The sequence below is a fragment of the Eutrema salsugineum genome, unplaced genomic scaffold (assembly GCF_000478725.1).
Source record: "Eutrema salsugineum unplaced genomic scaffold, Eutsalg1_0 scaffold_9, whole genome shotgun sequence".
In the NCBI taxonomy this organism is placed as follows: domain Eukaryota; kingdom Viridiplantae; phylum Streptophyta; class Magnoliopsida; order Brassicales; family Brassicaceae; genus Eutrema; species Eutrema salsugineum.
The window spans coordinates 3,263,383-3,276,180 of record NW_006256342.1 but is presented as its reverse complement, the minus strand read 5'-3'; the positions used below and the strand labels follow the sequence as shown (position 1 = coordinate 3,276,180).

General features: G+C 38.1%; 5 protein-coding genes across 7 annotated transcripts; 1 reads left to right on the top strand and 4 right to left on the bottom strand.

The window, feature by feature from the left end:
• Positions 1–111: 111 nt before the first annotated feature.
• On the bottom strand, positions 112–2,309 carry LOC18009423 (transcription factor GTE3, chloroplastic). The gene is made up of 4 exons (XM_006390527.2): positions 805–2,309; positions 660–705; positions 470–562; positions 112–381 (listed from the first exon to the last, which is right to left on the bottom strand). The coding sequence occupies exons 1-4, from the start codon at positions 2,074–2,076 to the stop codon at positions 335–337; spliced, it is 1,458 nt and encodes a 485-aa protein (XP_006390589.1). The 5' UTR covers positions 2,077–2,309; the 3' UTR covers positions 112–334.
• A 345-nt stretch (positions 2,310–2,654) lies between these two features.
• On the top strand, positions 2,655–4,139 carry LOC18008921. Its single transcript, XM_006390526.1, has one exon. The coding sequence runs from the start codon at positions 2,655–2,657 to the stop codon at positions 4,137–4,139; it is 1,485 nt and encodes a 494-aa protein (XP_006390588.1).
• A 1,054-nt stretch (positions 4,140–5,193) lies between these two features.
• LOC18009135 (CLAVATA3/ESR (CLE)-related protein 1) lies at positions 5,194–5,427 on the bottom strand. Its single transcript, XM_006390525.1, has one exon. The coding sequence runs from the start codon at positions 5,425–5,427 to the stop codon at positions 5,194–5,196; it is 234 nt and encodes a 77-aa protein (XP_006390587.1).
• A 2,744-nt stretch (positions 5,428–8,171) lies between these two features.
• Positions 8,172–11,356, bottom strand: LOC18009338 (uncharacterized protein ycf45). 3 transcript variants are annotated; one of them, XM_006390524.2, is made up of 9 exons: positions 10,900–11,356; positions 10,589–10,803; positions 10,354–10,504; positions 10,076–10,267; positions 9,515–9,677; positions 9,136–9,371; positions 8,837–9,013; positions 8,631–8,753; positions 8,172–8,549 (listed from the first exon to the last, which is right to left on the bottom strand). In XM_006390524.2, exons 1-9 carry the CDS (start codon positions 11,320–11,322, stop codon positions 8,238–8,240), a joined length of 1,992 nt encoding a protein of 663 aa, XP_006390586.1. In that variant the 5' UTR covers positions 11,323–11,356; the 3' UTR covers positions 8,172–8,237. The 3 variants fall into 3 exon arrangements, with proteins under 3 accessions (XP_006390586.1, XP_024007901.1, XP_024007905.1); XM_024152133.1 differs by having other exon boundaries at positions 10,896–11,341; XM_024152137.1 differs by having other exon boundaries at positions 10,354–10,522; positions 10,614–10,803; positions 10,896–11,341.
• An 89-nt stretch (positions 11,357–11,445) lies between these two features.
• Positions 11,446–12,772, bottom strand: LOC18009246 (anaphase-promoting complex subunit 13). The gene is made up of 4 exons (XM_006390523.2): positions 12,715–12,772; positions 12,134–12,226; positions 11,984–12,037; positions 11,446–11,654 (listed from the first exon to the last, which is right to left on the bottom strand). Exons 2-4 carry the CDS (start codon positions 12,207–12,209, stop codon positions 11,593–11,595), a joined length of 192 nt encoding a protein of 63 aa, XP_006390585.1. The 5' UTR covers positions 12,210–12,226; positions 12,715–12,772; the 3' UTR covers positions 11,446–11,592.
• Positions 12,773–12,798: the final 26 nt, after the last annotated feature.

Here is a 12,798-nt window from a genome sequence, read left to right as displayed (position 1 = left end):
AAGACCAATTATTCGTCTACAAAGTATTCTTCGATCTGGCCCAGCAAGACTGGTCACTGGAGAAAATCCAGTAATGGCGTAGTTATGAACAACATATAACACAAAAAACAATTAAGAAGAAACAAGCCTGTTCGATTGATGACAAGCCCGAACCAAAACACTTAACATGTTCACTTTTCTGTACAGTTAACAAGAACTCTAATACAGAAACAATCTGATGGGGGAGCAGCTGGAAAAAAAAAGGCAACCTAGCTTTGCTATTGAAAGAGATGCACTAATTTTGAAATCGACAACACGATGGTTCCACCTATGCTAAATAGTTTCACAATCTTGGTTAATTACCAATATCAGATCCATGCCCTGAGCTGTCACTGTCAGAATCTGCATAAGGAAAGAGGAATGTGAGTAAACTGGTTTGGAAATGTGATACTAATAAGAAAGAAGAAGGTAGACAAGTTTGAACATCTACCACTAGAACACGAGCCTGAACCACTACTAGAACTGTTAGAACTACTTGATCCACCAGCATTTACTTCTTGTCGAACAGGAGATGCCACATGACCTAAAATGGGAAAACAAGATTAAAGAAGAGTTATTGCAGTGGGGCGAAAAGACTAATATAGTAGAAGTTGATACAATCTTATAAACTAAAATCTCACCTAATTCTGTAGCTTTTGGCGATCCAGGGCCAGTTACTAGAGTGTTCTGTGAACACAAAAGAAGCAACATGATGTTATTAGAGCCTATACCAGTGAATACGGAAAAAGCAAGAGAAGTGAATAACAATTAGTGATTTCCTCTCACCGGTTCATGGACACTATTGTGAACCGATTCCGCATCTCTTTCTGAGTCCATTCCCTGATCCTCTTTTCTCTTGTTCGAGCTATCTTTATACTCGGTCACGAATCTGTAAAGCTCCCAAAGCGTTTCGAGATCAAGACTATCAATATCTAACTCAATCTCATCGTCTTGTTGAGCGAGTTCCGGATTCCTCTTCTTTATAATCTGAACAACTGCCTCTAGCTTGTCGAAAGGTAAATCCTGAAGGTCTTCACTAAGTCTCCGCTTCTCGTCAAACGTTAAGTCCCTATTTCCAGATGCCTCTTTGTCGTCAGGCTTCTCAGGGGAAACAGTTAGAAGTGCAGGTTCCACTGGGTTTGTCATAGATTCTGCTCTCTCCAAAGTTCTATTTTCAACTACTGTAGGAGGAGGAGGAGGAGGAGGAGGAGACGGGGAAGGTGTAGGAGCTCGTAATGGTAATGGCTCTACATAATGAGTGTTTGTTGATACAGGAGGACGGAAATCGATATCTCTGGCGGCTGGCTGTTGCCTTCTATTGAGAAGCTCATACTGTGTTTCAAGTGGAGGCCATTTCTCTTCAAACAAGTTCAACAGAAACTCAGCCATACGATGCACATCATGCCCCACAGGATTATACAACATTGCATTGTTAAAAGTAAGTCTCACGTCGTCAGCAAAATCCAAGGGTGACTTATACCAACTCTGACTCAGCCTAGTCTTCACTGTACCCAAATCCATAGGCTTCTTAACAATAGTGTGATAATCATGTAAACCAAGCCTAGTTGCATCCACCGGCGTATTGAAAACCCATCCAAACTTATGCTTCATCAATTTCGTAAGCAAATTGTTGCAGTTCTTCAAAACCTGAACAGTACCTTTATCAGCAGCTCCGTGTCCGCTCTTCTTACCACCGTTTGCTGTTTTGAGCTTCTTGTTGGGCACTGGCGTCACCGCAAGCCCAAGCCCAAAATCTCCGGCGATGTTGTGACCTCGTGGTTCGAACCGCTTGATCAAGCTCCTAACTTCGTCAAGCTCAGCCATTAGTTTCCGCTTCAAGTTCCTGACTTCAAGCTTCGAAATTGAGCTCAGACTTATCTTCATCATCTGATGATTTTCCTCAGACCCAATCGAGTTCGAAGGAGACACGAGCGGAATCGGCTTCTCCTGTCTCGCCGCCATCGTGGGCTTCGATCGTTTTTGGCTTTTGTTGCCACTGTCGCTCCATTTATGCTTCGCCTTCGATACTCCATCACCGGCTATAGCACCAGACGCCATTCCCTCGTTGACAATTTCTCTGAACGGGAAATTTAGGGGTTTTCTGCGTTTTTTCACGGATAGTGCCAATATTGGGGATTCGAAACAAGGAATCGAAGATCGGTGAGATAGACAGAAAGGGGTTAGGATCCGTGGTTCATGAACATTGGCTCGGATTGCAACAACGAAACCCTAGGAAGCAATTGTGAGTCGCAGCGTCGCGAGGATAGGCGTAGATACACGCGCTTTTGGCACACGCGCCTAAAGAATCCGAGAAATTAGGGGAATAACAACACATGTGTAAAGTGTGACTGGGTAATAACGCCTACGTGTCCCGAACTAAATACCAAACCGGAACTAACCAGGACGAAAAATTCACATGGGCGTCCACGGTTTAGTCACAAACCCCAGTTAATGCAAAGAGATTTTGACTTTAATTGAATGTGGAAAACATATAAAATTAGCTAAGCCATGTGCAATTCCATTGAGAATCGAACTGTTAAAAAGAAATTTGAGAAAGATCCGAATTTCAAGCAAAGAATCATCTTGAATAGTTGCAATAAAAGTTCACAAAAATCGAATAAACGAAAACAAAAGAAATGGCCTTCAAGAATCATTCTTCAAGAATAGTTCCATCTTCTTCTTCTTCTGTTTCAACTTCACTTCCATTCAGATTCACAACAATCATTACATTAGCACTCATATTCTGTTCTTCTTACTACATCTTCTTCTCACAGTTCGACTACTCTCCGGTGACTTCTTCGCTGGAAAATCCCCCGTTCGTCGGAGATCTTCGAGACCTAACATTCCCTTGGAACAAACTTTCTCTCGGACCAATCTCCGAGAAGCTAAAACTCGCCGTCTTCTGCAAGTCATGGCCCGTTGGTTCGATTCCGGGAGGAATGGAGCGTCACGCATACACTCTCTACACATCTCTCGCCTCAAGAGGCCACGAAGTTCACGTCTTCACGGTTTCTTCCGACAAAAGTAACCATGAAAACATACAAGAGTATTACAACAAAGGAGATCTACACATCTACTTTGCTCCAAACAAAAACGGCGTGCTTAACCAAACACAGGCTTTCGAGATCTTCCAAAGAATCAACGGTGTAGATGATCATCCCTTTGACTATGTTCACACTGAGAGTGTTTCTCTGCCTCATTGGCGAATCAAAATGGTGCCTAAAGGTGACGTGGCTGTGACGTGGCATGGAATCTGGTACGAGATAATACATTCCAAGCTTTTTCAAGAGCTTTATTACTCGAATGAGCATCCTAGCTCTGATCTTGAACAAATGATGCCTAGACTCGTCAACGAAATCAGATTCTTCTCGAGCTATAAACACCACATTTGCATAAGCAACAGTGCGCGTGAGGTTCTTGTTAACATCTATCAGCTTCCTAAGAGAAACGTTCACGTTATAGTCAACGGCGTTGACCAGAACAAGTTTGTGTATTCCCCTGAATCTGGAGCTAGATTCAGGGCCAAACACGGTGTTCCTGATGGTAATGGGACAGTTATTGTGATGGGTGTCTCTGGACGTTTGGTGAGAGACAAAGGACATCCACTTCTCTACGAAGCGTTTGCTTTGATCGCTAAAACGCACCCGCAAGTGTATCTACTTGTGGCTGGATCTGGTCCTTGGGGGAGAAGATACGCGGAATTAGGTGAAAACGTTAGGGTTTTAGGATCTTTAGAGCCAGAAGAGCTCTCTGGATTCTATAACGCATTAGATGTGTTTGTGAATCCAACGTTGAGACCACAAGGGCTTGACTTGACGATCATTGAGGCAATGCATTGTGGGAAACCGGTGGTGGCGCCTAATTATCCGAGCATTGTTGGGACAGTGGTTGTGGATGAGCGTTTTGGGTACACGTTTTCTCCGAACGTGAGATCTCTTGTTGAGACGTTGGATTCTGTTGTAAGAGATGGGTCTAGCGTTTTGGAGATAAAAGGAAAAGCTTGTAAGGGATACGCTCTTTCGATGTTTACAGCGACACAAATGGCTTCGGCTTATGAGAGATTCTTTATGTGTATGAAGAATGATAGGTATTGTAAGTACCCTCTTCCTATAGATAATTGATTTTTTTTTTCATAGACTTTGTAAGTTGATTTGAATCGTTTATTTTGTAACAATTTACTTGATCTCTTGCAACACACAGTTACTTGATGATATCTTCATTTACACACATACACACAACTTGTAATTTTTGGTGGATCTAGTATAATTTTTTTGTTTTTTTTTTGTTTGTTTTAATCTAGTAAAGAAATTCGTTAGTGAGAAGATTGAGAAGACTCCTTCCCAATTAACAGAAATATTTCATAAGCAAAGAAGTTAGTTTTGTCCATCTATTTGAAACAATTTATGAAATACTATTATGATAAAGAGTAGAAAACAAAACATTAATAAGTTCACATTGGATATAATGTGTGCATACTCCATTTCTCATCTTTTTGATCAATATACAGAAATATTTCACAATTCTTCTTCTTCTCTCTATATCACAACTCTTCTTCACTCTAGATCGTAATTTAAAACATGGGTTCTTTAGAGAGCATTTAAAGGTTTCGGTAATTGTAGGAGGAGAAATTTAGAGACGCGCGTTGACTTCCAACTTAAAATAAGTTTAATTTCCTTAAAACCAGATCTGTTTTCCCCTGTAATTTTTTTTTATTTAACTTCAATCACTATCTCTCTTTTATATACGCTTTATCGGTGGACGACGATGAAGAGAAAGAGTCCATAAATAACATATACTTTCCAAGAATAATTTTATATCGTATATCTACACGAGCCATTAGAGGATAGATTAAACTTAACTTTGTCTCCCTTATCTTACTATTTCTTTCCCCTTTCTTGTTGTATATACTTTATATGCAAACTTCCTCTCTAGTCTCTACTAGACTATACTATATATCTAACAGAATGTATAAGGTACGTAAAGCATGCACAATTCATAAATGTGTAACGAACCGATACATCAATTTATTATTGGTTACGCTTACACCGAATGAACAAACAACGCTAATCAAATACAAAACGGATCGATATGTTTTCTTCTAAACCGGTTCTCGATCAAGAAAAGAAAAAATATAAATCCCTCAAATTTAAATCTACGAGAGGAGCACTCAGCCACTCAGTGATGACGAGGATCGGGACCTCCAGGACTAAGTCTCATGGACTCATTAAAGCCTCTTTCCATTAGCTTTTCCATGTGAGCTTTCAACACTTTCTCTGCTTCTCTCATCATACGCCCTCGTCTGATTCCGTCTGCGTTTGCAAACCGCTGCTGCAGCGGCCGCGTTGCTGATGACCGCGACAATGAAACGCAGATCAGGAACAAACACAGCCAGAAATTCAACTTAGCCATCGGTTATTTGCTAATAAATGATTCGAATATGAGTGTTAGAATGGTATGCTGTAGCCTGTATGGTGTGTGCGCTTTTATGTTTTATCACATGCTTGAGACATTTATATAGAGAATGTCATTGGGATCATGAATTGCACACTGATATGATAATTTTGTTTTTTTTTTGCTATATATTATAAAATAAATAAGGCGGTCGTAAAATCCAATTTAGAATCGACGAGTTTCCAACTTCTGCAGAGTGCTCGTTCGAGAGCATAATTAAGCACTTCCAAATACATATAGATATATTCTTTTTTTGTCAACATATATTGATATAAAATTTATTAAAGTAAGCTATTGATATTAATAATAAATTTTATATCATTATATGTTGACAAAAATATATAATGATAACAATTAACAAAACTTTTTTGAATAATGGGAATGATTTGTAGTGACATTGCAAATTTATTTATAGTATAAACCCAAAAAAGTAAAATTTTAAGGAAAAAAGTGAAAATCCGTAGATGACATGTGTTAAAGTGCATTTGAATGATAAACCATCTAAACCAGTTCATAATATAAAAAGGTAAACATTGGGGGACAAATGTGAATGGGCTCAATTTTTTAAAATTGTCGTACCGAAGAGTCAATGAAAGCCACGTGGCAGATTTTTGCCGCCTTTTTTTTGTTGGCCTTTCGATTAGTTGACCAAATGAGTTAACTAACATAAATCCGAAGTAAAAGATGTGAGTAAATGTCTTTAGATTGAATTTTGATTCTATGACTGAAAATAACAGACTTTATAAAATAACAAAAAAAAAAAAAGATATTATTACCAGTGGCGGAGTCAGAATTTTTTTTAACCAAAATCTAGGAAAGCATTAAACATGAAATTAATGGGTCAATCAAAAAATTTCCAACCAATTTTTTTAAAGATAATATGCATTAGTAAGTTTAAGTTGTATTTTTTGTAATTTGATCTGGGTCAATTGACCACCCACAACTCCATGTAGCTCTGTCACTGGTTATTACTAACAAGCAAAAGCAACTCTGAATCTCTCTATAATCCGTGCATGTATTGGTTATAGATGATTGTATACGAACTTAGAGAATATTCATGAGTGAGGTCCAAATCAGTAATGGTTCTTCCTTAGTTGTTCTTTTTGTAAATTAATGAGAGTAGGACAAAGCTATTCTATTATTTACTTTGCTTAATAACAAGTTGAAGACTCTTCTATGATTAAAAGAATTCGTTAAATGATTTTGGATTTTGTGGATACAAGCGGTGCACTTAATTTTATAGAGTAAGCGAAGCACCAATTAGAAGCTGAAAGAAAAAGGTGAATGAAACACTAACTTCAACTATGTTAGCTGACAACACCTAATCTCTTGAGATCACGAAGGATTTATAGAAGAAGAAAATATGTCAGATTGGATACGAGAATCTTAAATCGTATAGTTGAGAAACGATTTATATAGATGTTAGATTTGATACTCAAGATCTTCTTGTACTCACATTACAAAACTACAAAATGGTTATGGAACTACGATGAACAGATAAAACGATGGTAGTCTTACGGTTGTTTTTTTAGGGTCAATATATATATGTTTTACTTGGTTATTATAGAATATGTAAGATTCCAATGAAATGAGTGGAACTAAAAAACTTTTTTTTTCTATATACGTTCGTGGAACATTTTAATTAGAATTCTACATTTTTTCTTCAATAACGACACCACTATGTTACATGTTTTGATATTATTTTAATTATAAATTGTTTGAAACAATTTGAAACACTTTACCAGTTGGATCGGATGGATACCACGCTTTTTTTTTAATAATAAAAATCCACTTTACCACATTACTCAAAGTCTTTTCTTTCTTCCTATACGTATATTATATTTACCAAAATACTTATAAGCAGCTTTACATATGAGTTATGGTTGATAAACTCATAACAAACACATAAATACAAAAGTAACGTGGAGCTAAGAAAATAACCAATAACACATATAAATATAAAAATCTGCGTGTAATACAGCTGCTCAACTAGTAAATCAATTAAAGAAACGAAATTTTAATCAGGCTTAATAAAAGTAAAGTAGAGTCGGTCCTCTCAGATGATTAAAGGTTATTAAGGTTTAACTAACTACCTCCCACAGTGGTCCTTACTCCGCTGGTCGGCACCTTCTTGCATAAGCTAACGCACTTTATAACTCAACTTATTCTATCCAACTTTTTCTCCCATTCAACTCCCATATTTGTATATGTATATATATATATATATATATATAAATTATGATATTTTTATACTTTGTCTTCTGTATATCAATTATATTTTCAGTTAAATAACAACCATGGGATTAAACTGAGTCACGACCGCTGCATTGGGGATAAACTAAAGAATTTTGTAATGACGGTTAGATATGTATAGAGGCACTCACAAGTCACACAACACTTTATTACCACTTTTTTCTTTTCTTTTACTTTATTTTCAAAAAAGAATTGTTACAATCAATGTGCTAATCTATAATAAAGTCAAACTTTTTTGAAGAAAATAATCTTCTTACAGTCAGACTATTTATACAAGACGAGTATCAAGAAGACGGAAAGAAAAAAAAAAATAGTTGGACTCACGTTGCGATTAGTGACAACTCGTTGTGTTATACCAAGTTTATTCAAAGGTAGTAAACGTTAAGTTTAAGACTCTCGACTCTACTAAGTACTAACGTTTCGAGATTAGTATAAGAAACAGTTATCAATTTTTTTAAGAAATATTTTTGTCATTCACAAAAGAGTATCTACAAGAATGTTATGAACAGATAAAACTAGTCAGGCAGTAGAGGTAACCTGTCGATGCCATAGGGTGAACCATTAAATTCGCCGGAGGCAAAACCAAACTCGTCAAGCTCTCCTACGTTCTCTTCTTCGGCCTCTCCTTCTTCTTCATCTTCATCGTCGTCCGTGCCATAAGGGAGGATCCGTAGATACACCTCAGCTCCTCTCCATTGTCTTTCTGATCGTAAATTGTACTTCTTGACTAGCTTTCCTTGAAGAGACACGATCTTTGTTGGCCTTGGGAGTAGATCGACTGGTTCCTTTTCTGGTATCACTATCCGCTCTATCGCTAATCTCGCTTCCTGCATATAAACGAATCGGTTCGAAACAATGTTGAATTGTGGTTACTATCAAAACAAATTTTTACTCGCTCTTTAGGTTACCTCTAAAGCGTCCATTTTTTCAGATAGTTTTGGACGATCTTCTGATCCAAACTCTCCGAGTCCATCTTCGTAATCGGTTAGTAGCGCCCGTATTGCCTTGGCTACTTGAATACCTGAAATAGTCTGCAAGAAGGAGAGTTTTTTTTTGGGTAAAGAAGCTGGCATTTGATAACTTGAAGAACAAGAGAGTCTTAGTTTTTTTTTACCTTTGTTACATAAACAGGTATACCGTGAGATGTGGCTAATGATTTAATCCGAGGATTCTTCCTGATCTTGGATTGCAATGCAAGTAACGCTTCTGCTTCGCTAATGTTGTCGGTTATCTCAACTGCAGTTTCCATCTCCAGTTGTTTGATTGCCTGAAGGACAGTTGATTCTGAAATCTGTGTGAGGGAAATTGACGAATCAGTGTATGGTATATGGAAATAATAAACCAAGAAATCATAAGACCATTGGTAACATCAAAATGAATAGGAGAATCTGCAAATTTCATTCTAATCTTTACCCCATAGACATATAGATACATCGGTGTCTCCTGCTCTGAAGATTCTACTTCACTAATCTCCTTAGTTGGAAGGACTTCAGAGATAGCTTCCTCCTTGTTGAGCTGTTTAACATCTAACCTTTCCTCTTCATGTTTCTTATCCAAAGTCATCACGTCGATGAGAGTTTCCTTCTTCTCCACAATCACTTCCACTCCATGAGATTTTATTTTACGGATTTCAACGTTTGGTAAGCGACCTTTTAACCAACAGACGAGACAAAAGAAGAAGATAAACTGAAACCAGAATCTTAAAGTTGTTGTATACAGAATACTTTATGCAGTTATTGTATATGTTTTTTGATTCTATTGATAGTTCCAACTCAATAAGACAAGAGTCTACCTGCGAGGATAGCATCAACAGTTGCTTCAAGACTACGATGAACACGAACTTCAGTCTTTGAAACTATCTCTGCACCACAGCTAAATGTTGGAGGACCTTTTCTTTCAAGGACAGTCTTCGGGCCACCTCTTCTGGTCGCTTCCTCATCTCCAAGAGTTACACTCTGCCAAAGATGTCCATTAGTATGTCTGAAATAGTAACCTCCTAAAGAATACATTTTTACAATGCTGTACAACTATTCAACAGAAAAAGAACTGATTCCCAGTAATTGACCATTTGAGCTAATACAACATGATATCATTCTATTCAAATCTTCTGTGCAGTTCCTGTGCCCCATCTCTTGGTTAGCAGACATATCGAGCTGCAAGAGATCCACGAGAACAGGAAATATCATCTCCTTACTAATTTCTGGATAACACGTGCAGTGTCAGATTGGCATAAGTTTAGGCGGAAATGACCATTGGTAAGAGAATCTCATAAAAATGTCAAATAGAATCTCCCTACGAATATCTATGAATTCAGTCTCGCGGTTTGATGCTACGTAAACACATCATGTCTAACCTGTACACCTCCAACGAGGAGGTCTAATGAAGGGTTCTTAATCAAATTCTCTATGGTTGCTCCATGAGCCGTGGCAACTAACTGGATTCCACGCTCTGCTATAGTGCTTGCAGCAATGGCTTCAAGTTTAGTTCCAATCTCATCAATCACAATCACTTGGGGCATGTGGTTTTCTACTGCTTCTATCAGTACCTGAAGGTAAAGCAAATTGAGAAATACATAATAAAACAACATCTCTTGTGTACTTATTTAAACAAAGGTTGAAGCTATCTAATAACCTTGTGTTGTATGTCAGAGTTAGGGACTTGCATCCGCCTAGCATTACCAATGCCTGGATGAGGTATATCACCATCACCACCTATCTCATTGGAAGTGTCAACAATCATAACTCTCTTCTCATAGTCATTCCCAAGCATTCGTGCTACCTCCCTGAATTAGCAATGGTGGCTACATATCAAACGAGAATTGTTCATTGGCCAAGGCTGATCTATTGTAGAAGAAGCGAACACAAACCTAATCATTGTAGTTTTTCCCACACCTGGTGGACCAATAAGCAACAAAGAGTTCCCATCTTGAACGAGATCACGCAGCAAATTGGCGCTTCCTCTAACAGATCGACCAACACGGCAAGTTAAGCCAATAATTTCCCCCTTTCGATTCCTTATGGCACTAATCCGGTGCAACGTCCGGCTGATTCCTGCTCGATTGTCATTAGTGAACTCTCCGACCTGAGAAGTTCACGGTGTTATCAAGCTGCTAAATATATATTGATGGAAGAATTCAGCGGAGAAGAACAAAAGAAGAAAAGAAAAACACTCACCAACCTGAGAGACAGCGAATTCCAGATCCTTAACCCTAACGGCGTCTTCGGAGATAACAAAATCGCCAGAAGGGAATCGCGCCAGAGGCTTACGACCTAAATCCAAAACTACCTCTATGAGTTCACTAATATTAGGGTGCTCCTCCAGTGTCCGTCGTATCTCCTCCGGTACAAGCGCCAATAGACGGCCTAATTCGTCATCGAAGTTGTCCTCGTCTTCCAATTCCGGAACTGCGACTGGAGACGAAGAGGCCGAAATAGCAACTACTCCAGGTGAAGAAGACGAAGAGGAAGAGGACGAGGACCAATTAGAAACGAGTTGGTGAGCAAACAGTAGGGACGGTCGACATCTGAGCTTGAGGATTCCTCGTTCATGGCTCAAGAGCGTTAATGGAGGAACATGATTACTCAGTGATAAGCTCAGCATATTCCTCGCCTGAATCGTCTTTTTTTTTTTTTCTGGTTCCAGAAATTTAAATATGAATGTCTGCCAACCACGTGGACGAATCATCATAGGACACGTCAGCAAAGAGGTCACATTTCGGACTTCATGATCAACAATAGGCAAATTTATTCCATCCAACAAAAAGAAAAGCAAGAGAGTTTTAATTATAGATAGAAGTGAAGCAATGATTGTCTTCATACAAAGCTACAAGGCTAGAAGTTTTATAAAAGCTTCAACTCTACTTGGAGGCTTTTACTGTGTATCCAGTGCAAGGTCACGCCAAGTTTCTCCATCTGCTTGCTGAGTTTCCTGATCTGAAACAATGGCGATGCAAGAGATCATTTAGTCACAGGAAAATAATTTCTTTGGAACTGGAAGAGCGAGTATTTTAGAAGCTCAAACTCAAACTTTCTCTGAAACAAAGCTCTCAGTGTGTCACACAAAACATATATGTGTCTGCATTGATTCCTCATGAAATTTCTTCGAGATCTCAACATGTGTGTTTAATATCATGCATCACATATATGCATCACCATTATGAATTCAAGCTAGCACTTTTAAGAGACGGCTATGTTCCAAAGACTTGGAGCTATCGAATCAAAAAGCCATGTAATAAAGCAAGCAAACAAACAAATGAACATACTGGTTTCTTCAGTATCATCAGTCCTAACAGCAAGCACTGGAGGCAATGGGAGATCTGCAAACAATAAACACAACGAATGATCTGATGAAATGGGATTTTGGGGAAATACAGGGGTTCTTGAAGTGTGATATGGAAGGTAGAAATGGTTACCATCATCAGGCAGAGTGTCCCTCATCCACTCCTCGTCCACAATGTCTATAAGCATACCAAGACTTACTTCTGCCATTTGAATCCCTCAGGTTACTATGAAAACCATTCAAAATCAAATGATAAGTAACAACAAAGACATATATTATAACGGGGAAGAAAATTGGATTGTTGAAGTACACAGTAACTTGTTGGTTCTGCGAGAGAACTTAAGACATTTCCTAAGAAAGGATCCAATTCAATTGCTTCCGTTGTTCAATAGCCAAAAAATTGAACAGAATTGGGACTTTTTGATATCCCATTGTTATTTTTTGAAGATGTAACTGTATCTAATTGAGAGAATATTGTTCATAACATTTGCATGAATTTTTGAAACAATCTACAGATAGTTTCGTCGGAGATAGAAAAAGATTAGGGTTCTATCGATGAAATTCGTCTAGCAGGTGGTGAGAAATCTAGGAAAGAGAACCCGGTATGAAATTATAACCAAAATTCAAAGCTAATCTTTGAAGAAACACATGATTCTCTATAGAAAAAGACCTTACTTGAACTGAATTAGTCAAAAAAGTTGCAAGAGGATTCACCTGGATGAGACGATGGAACGAGAAAATCCAGAGAAAAGCAGCAGAGCACACTGTTATTGAATTTTGAGTTTTTATTATTTTTTT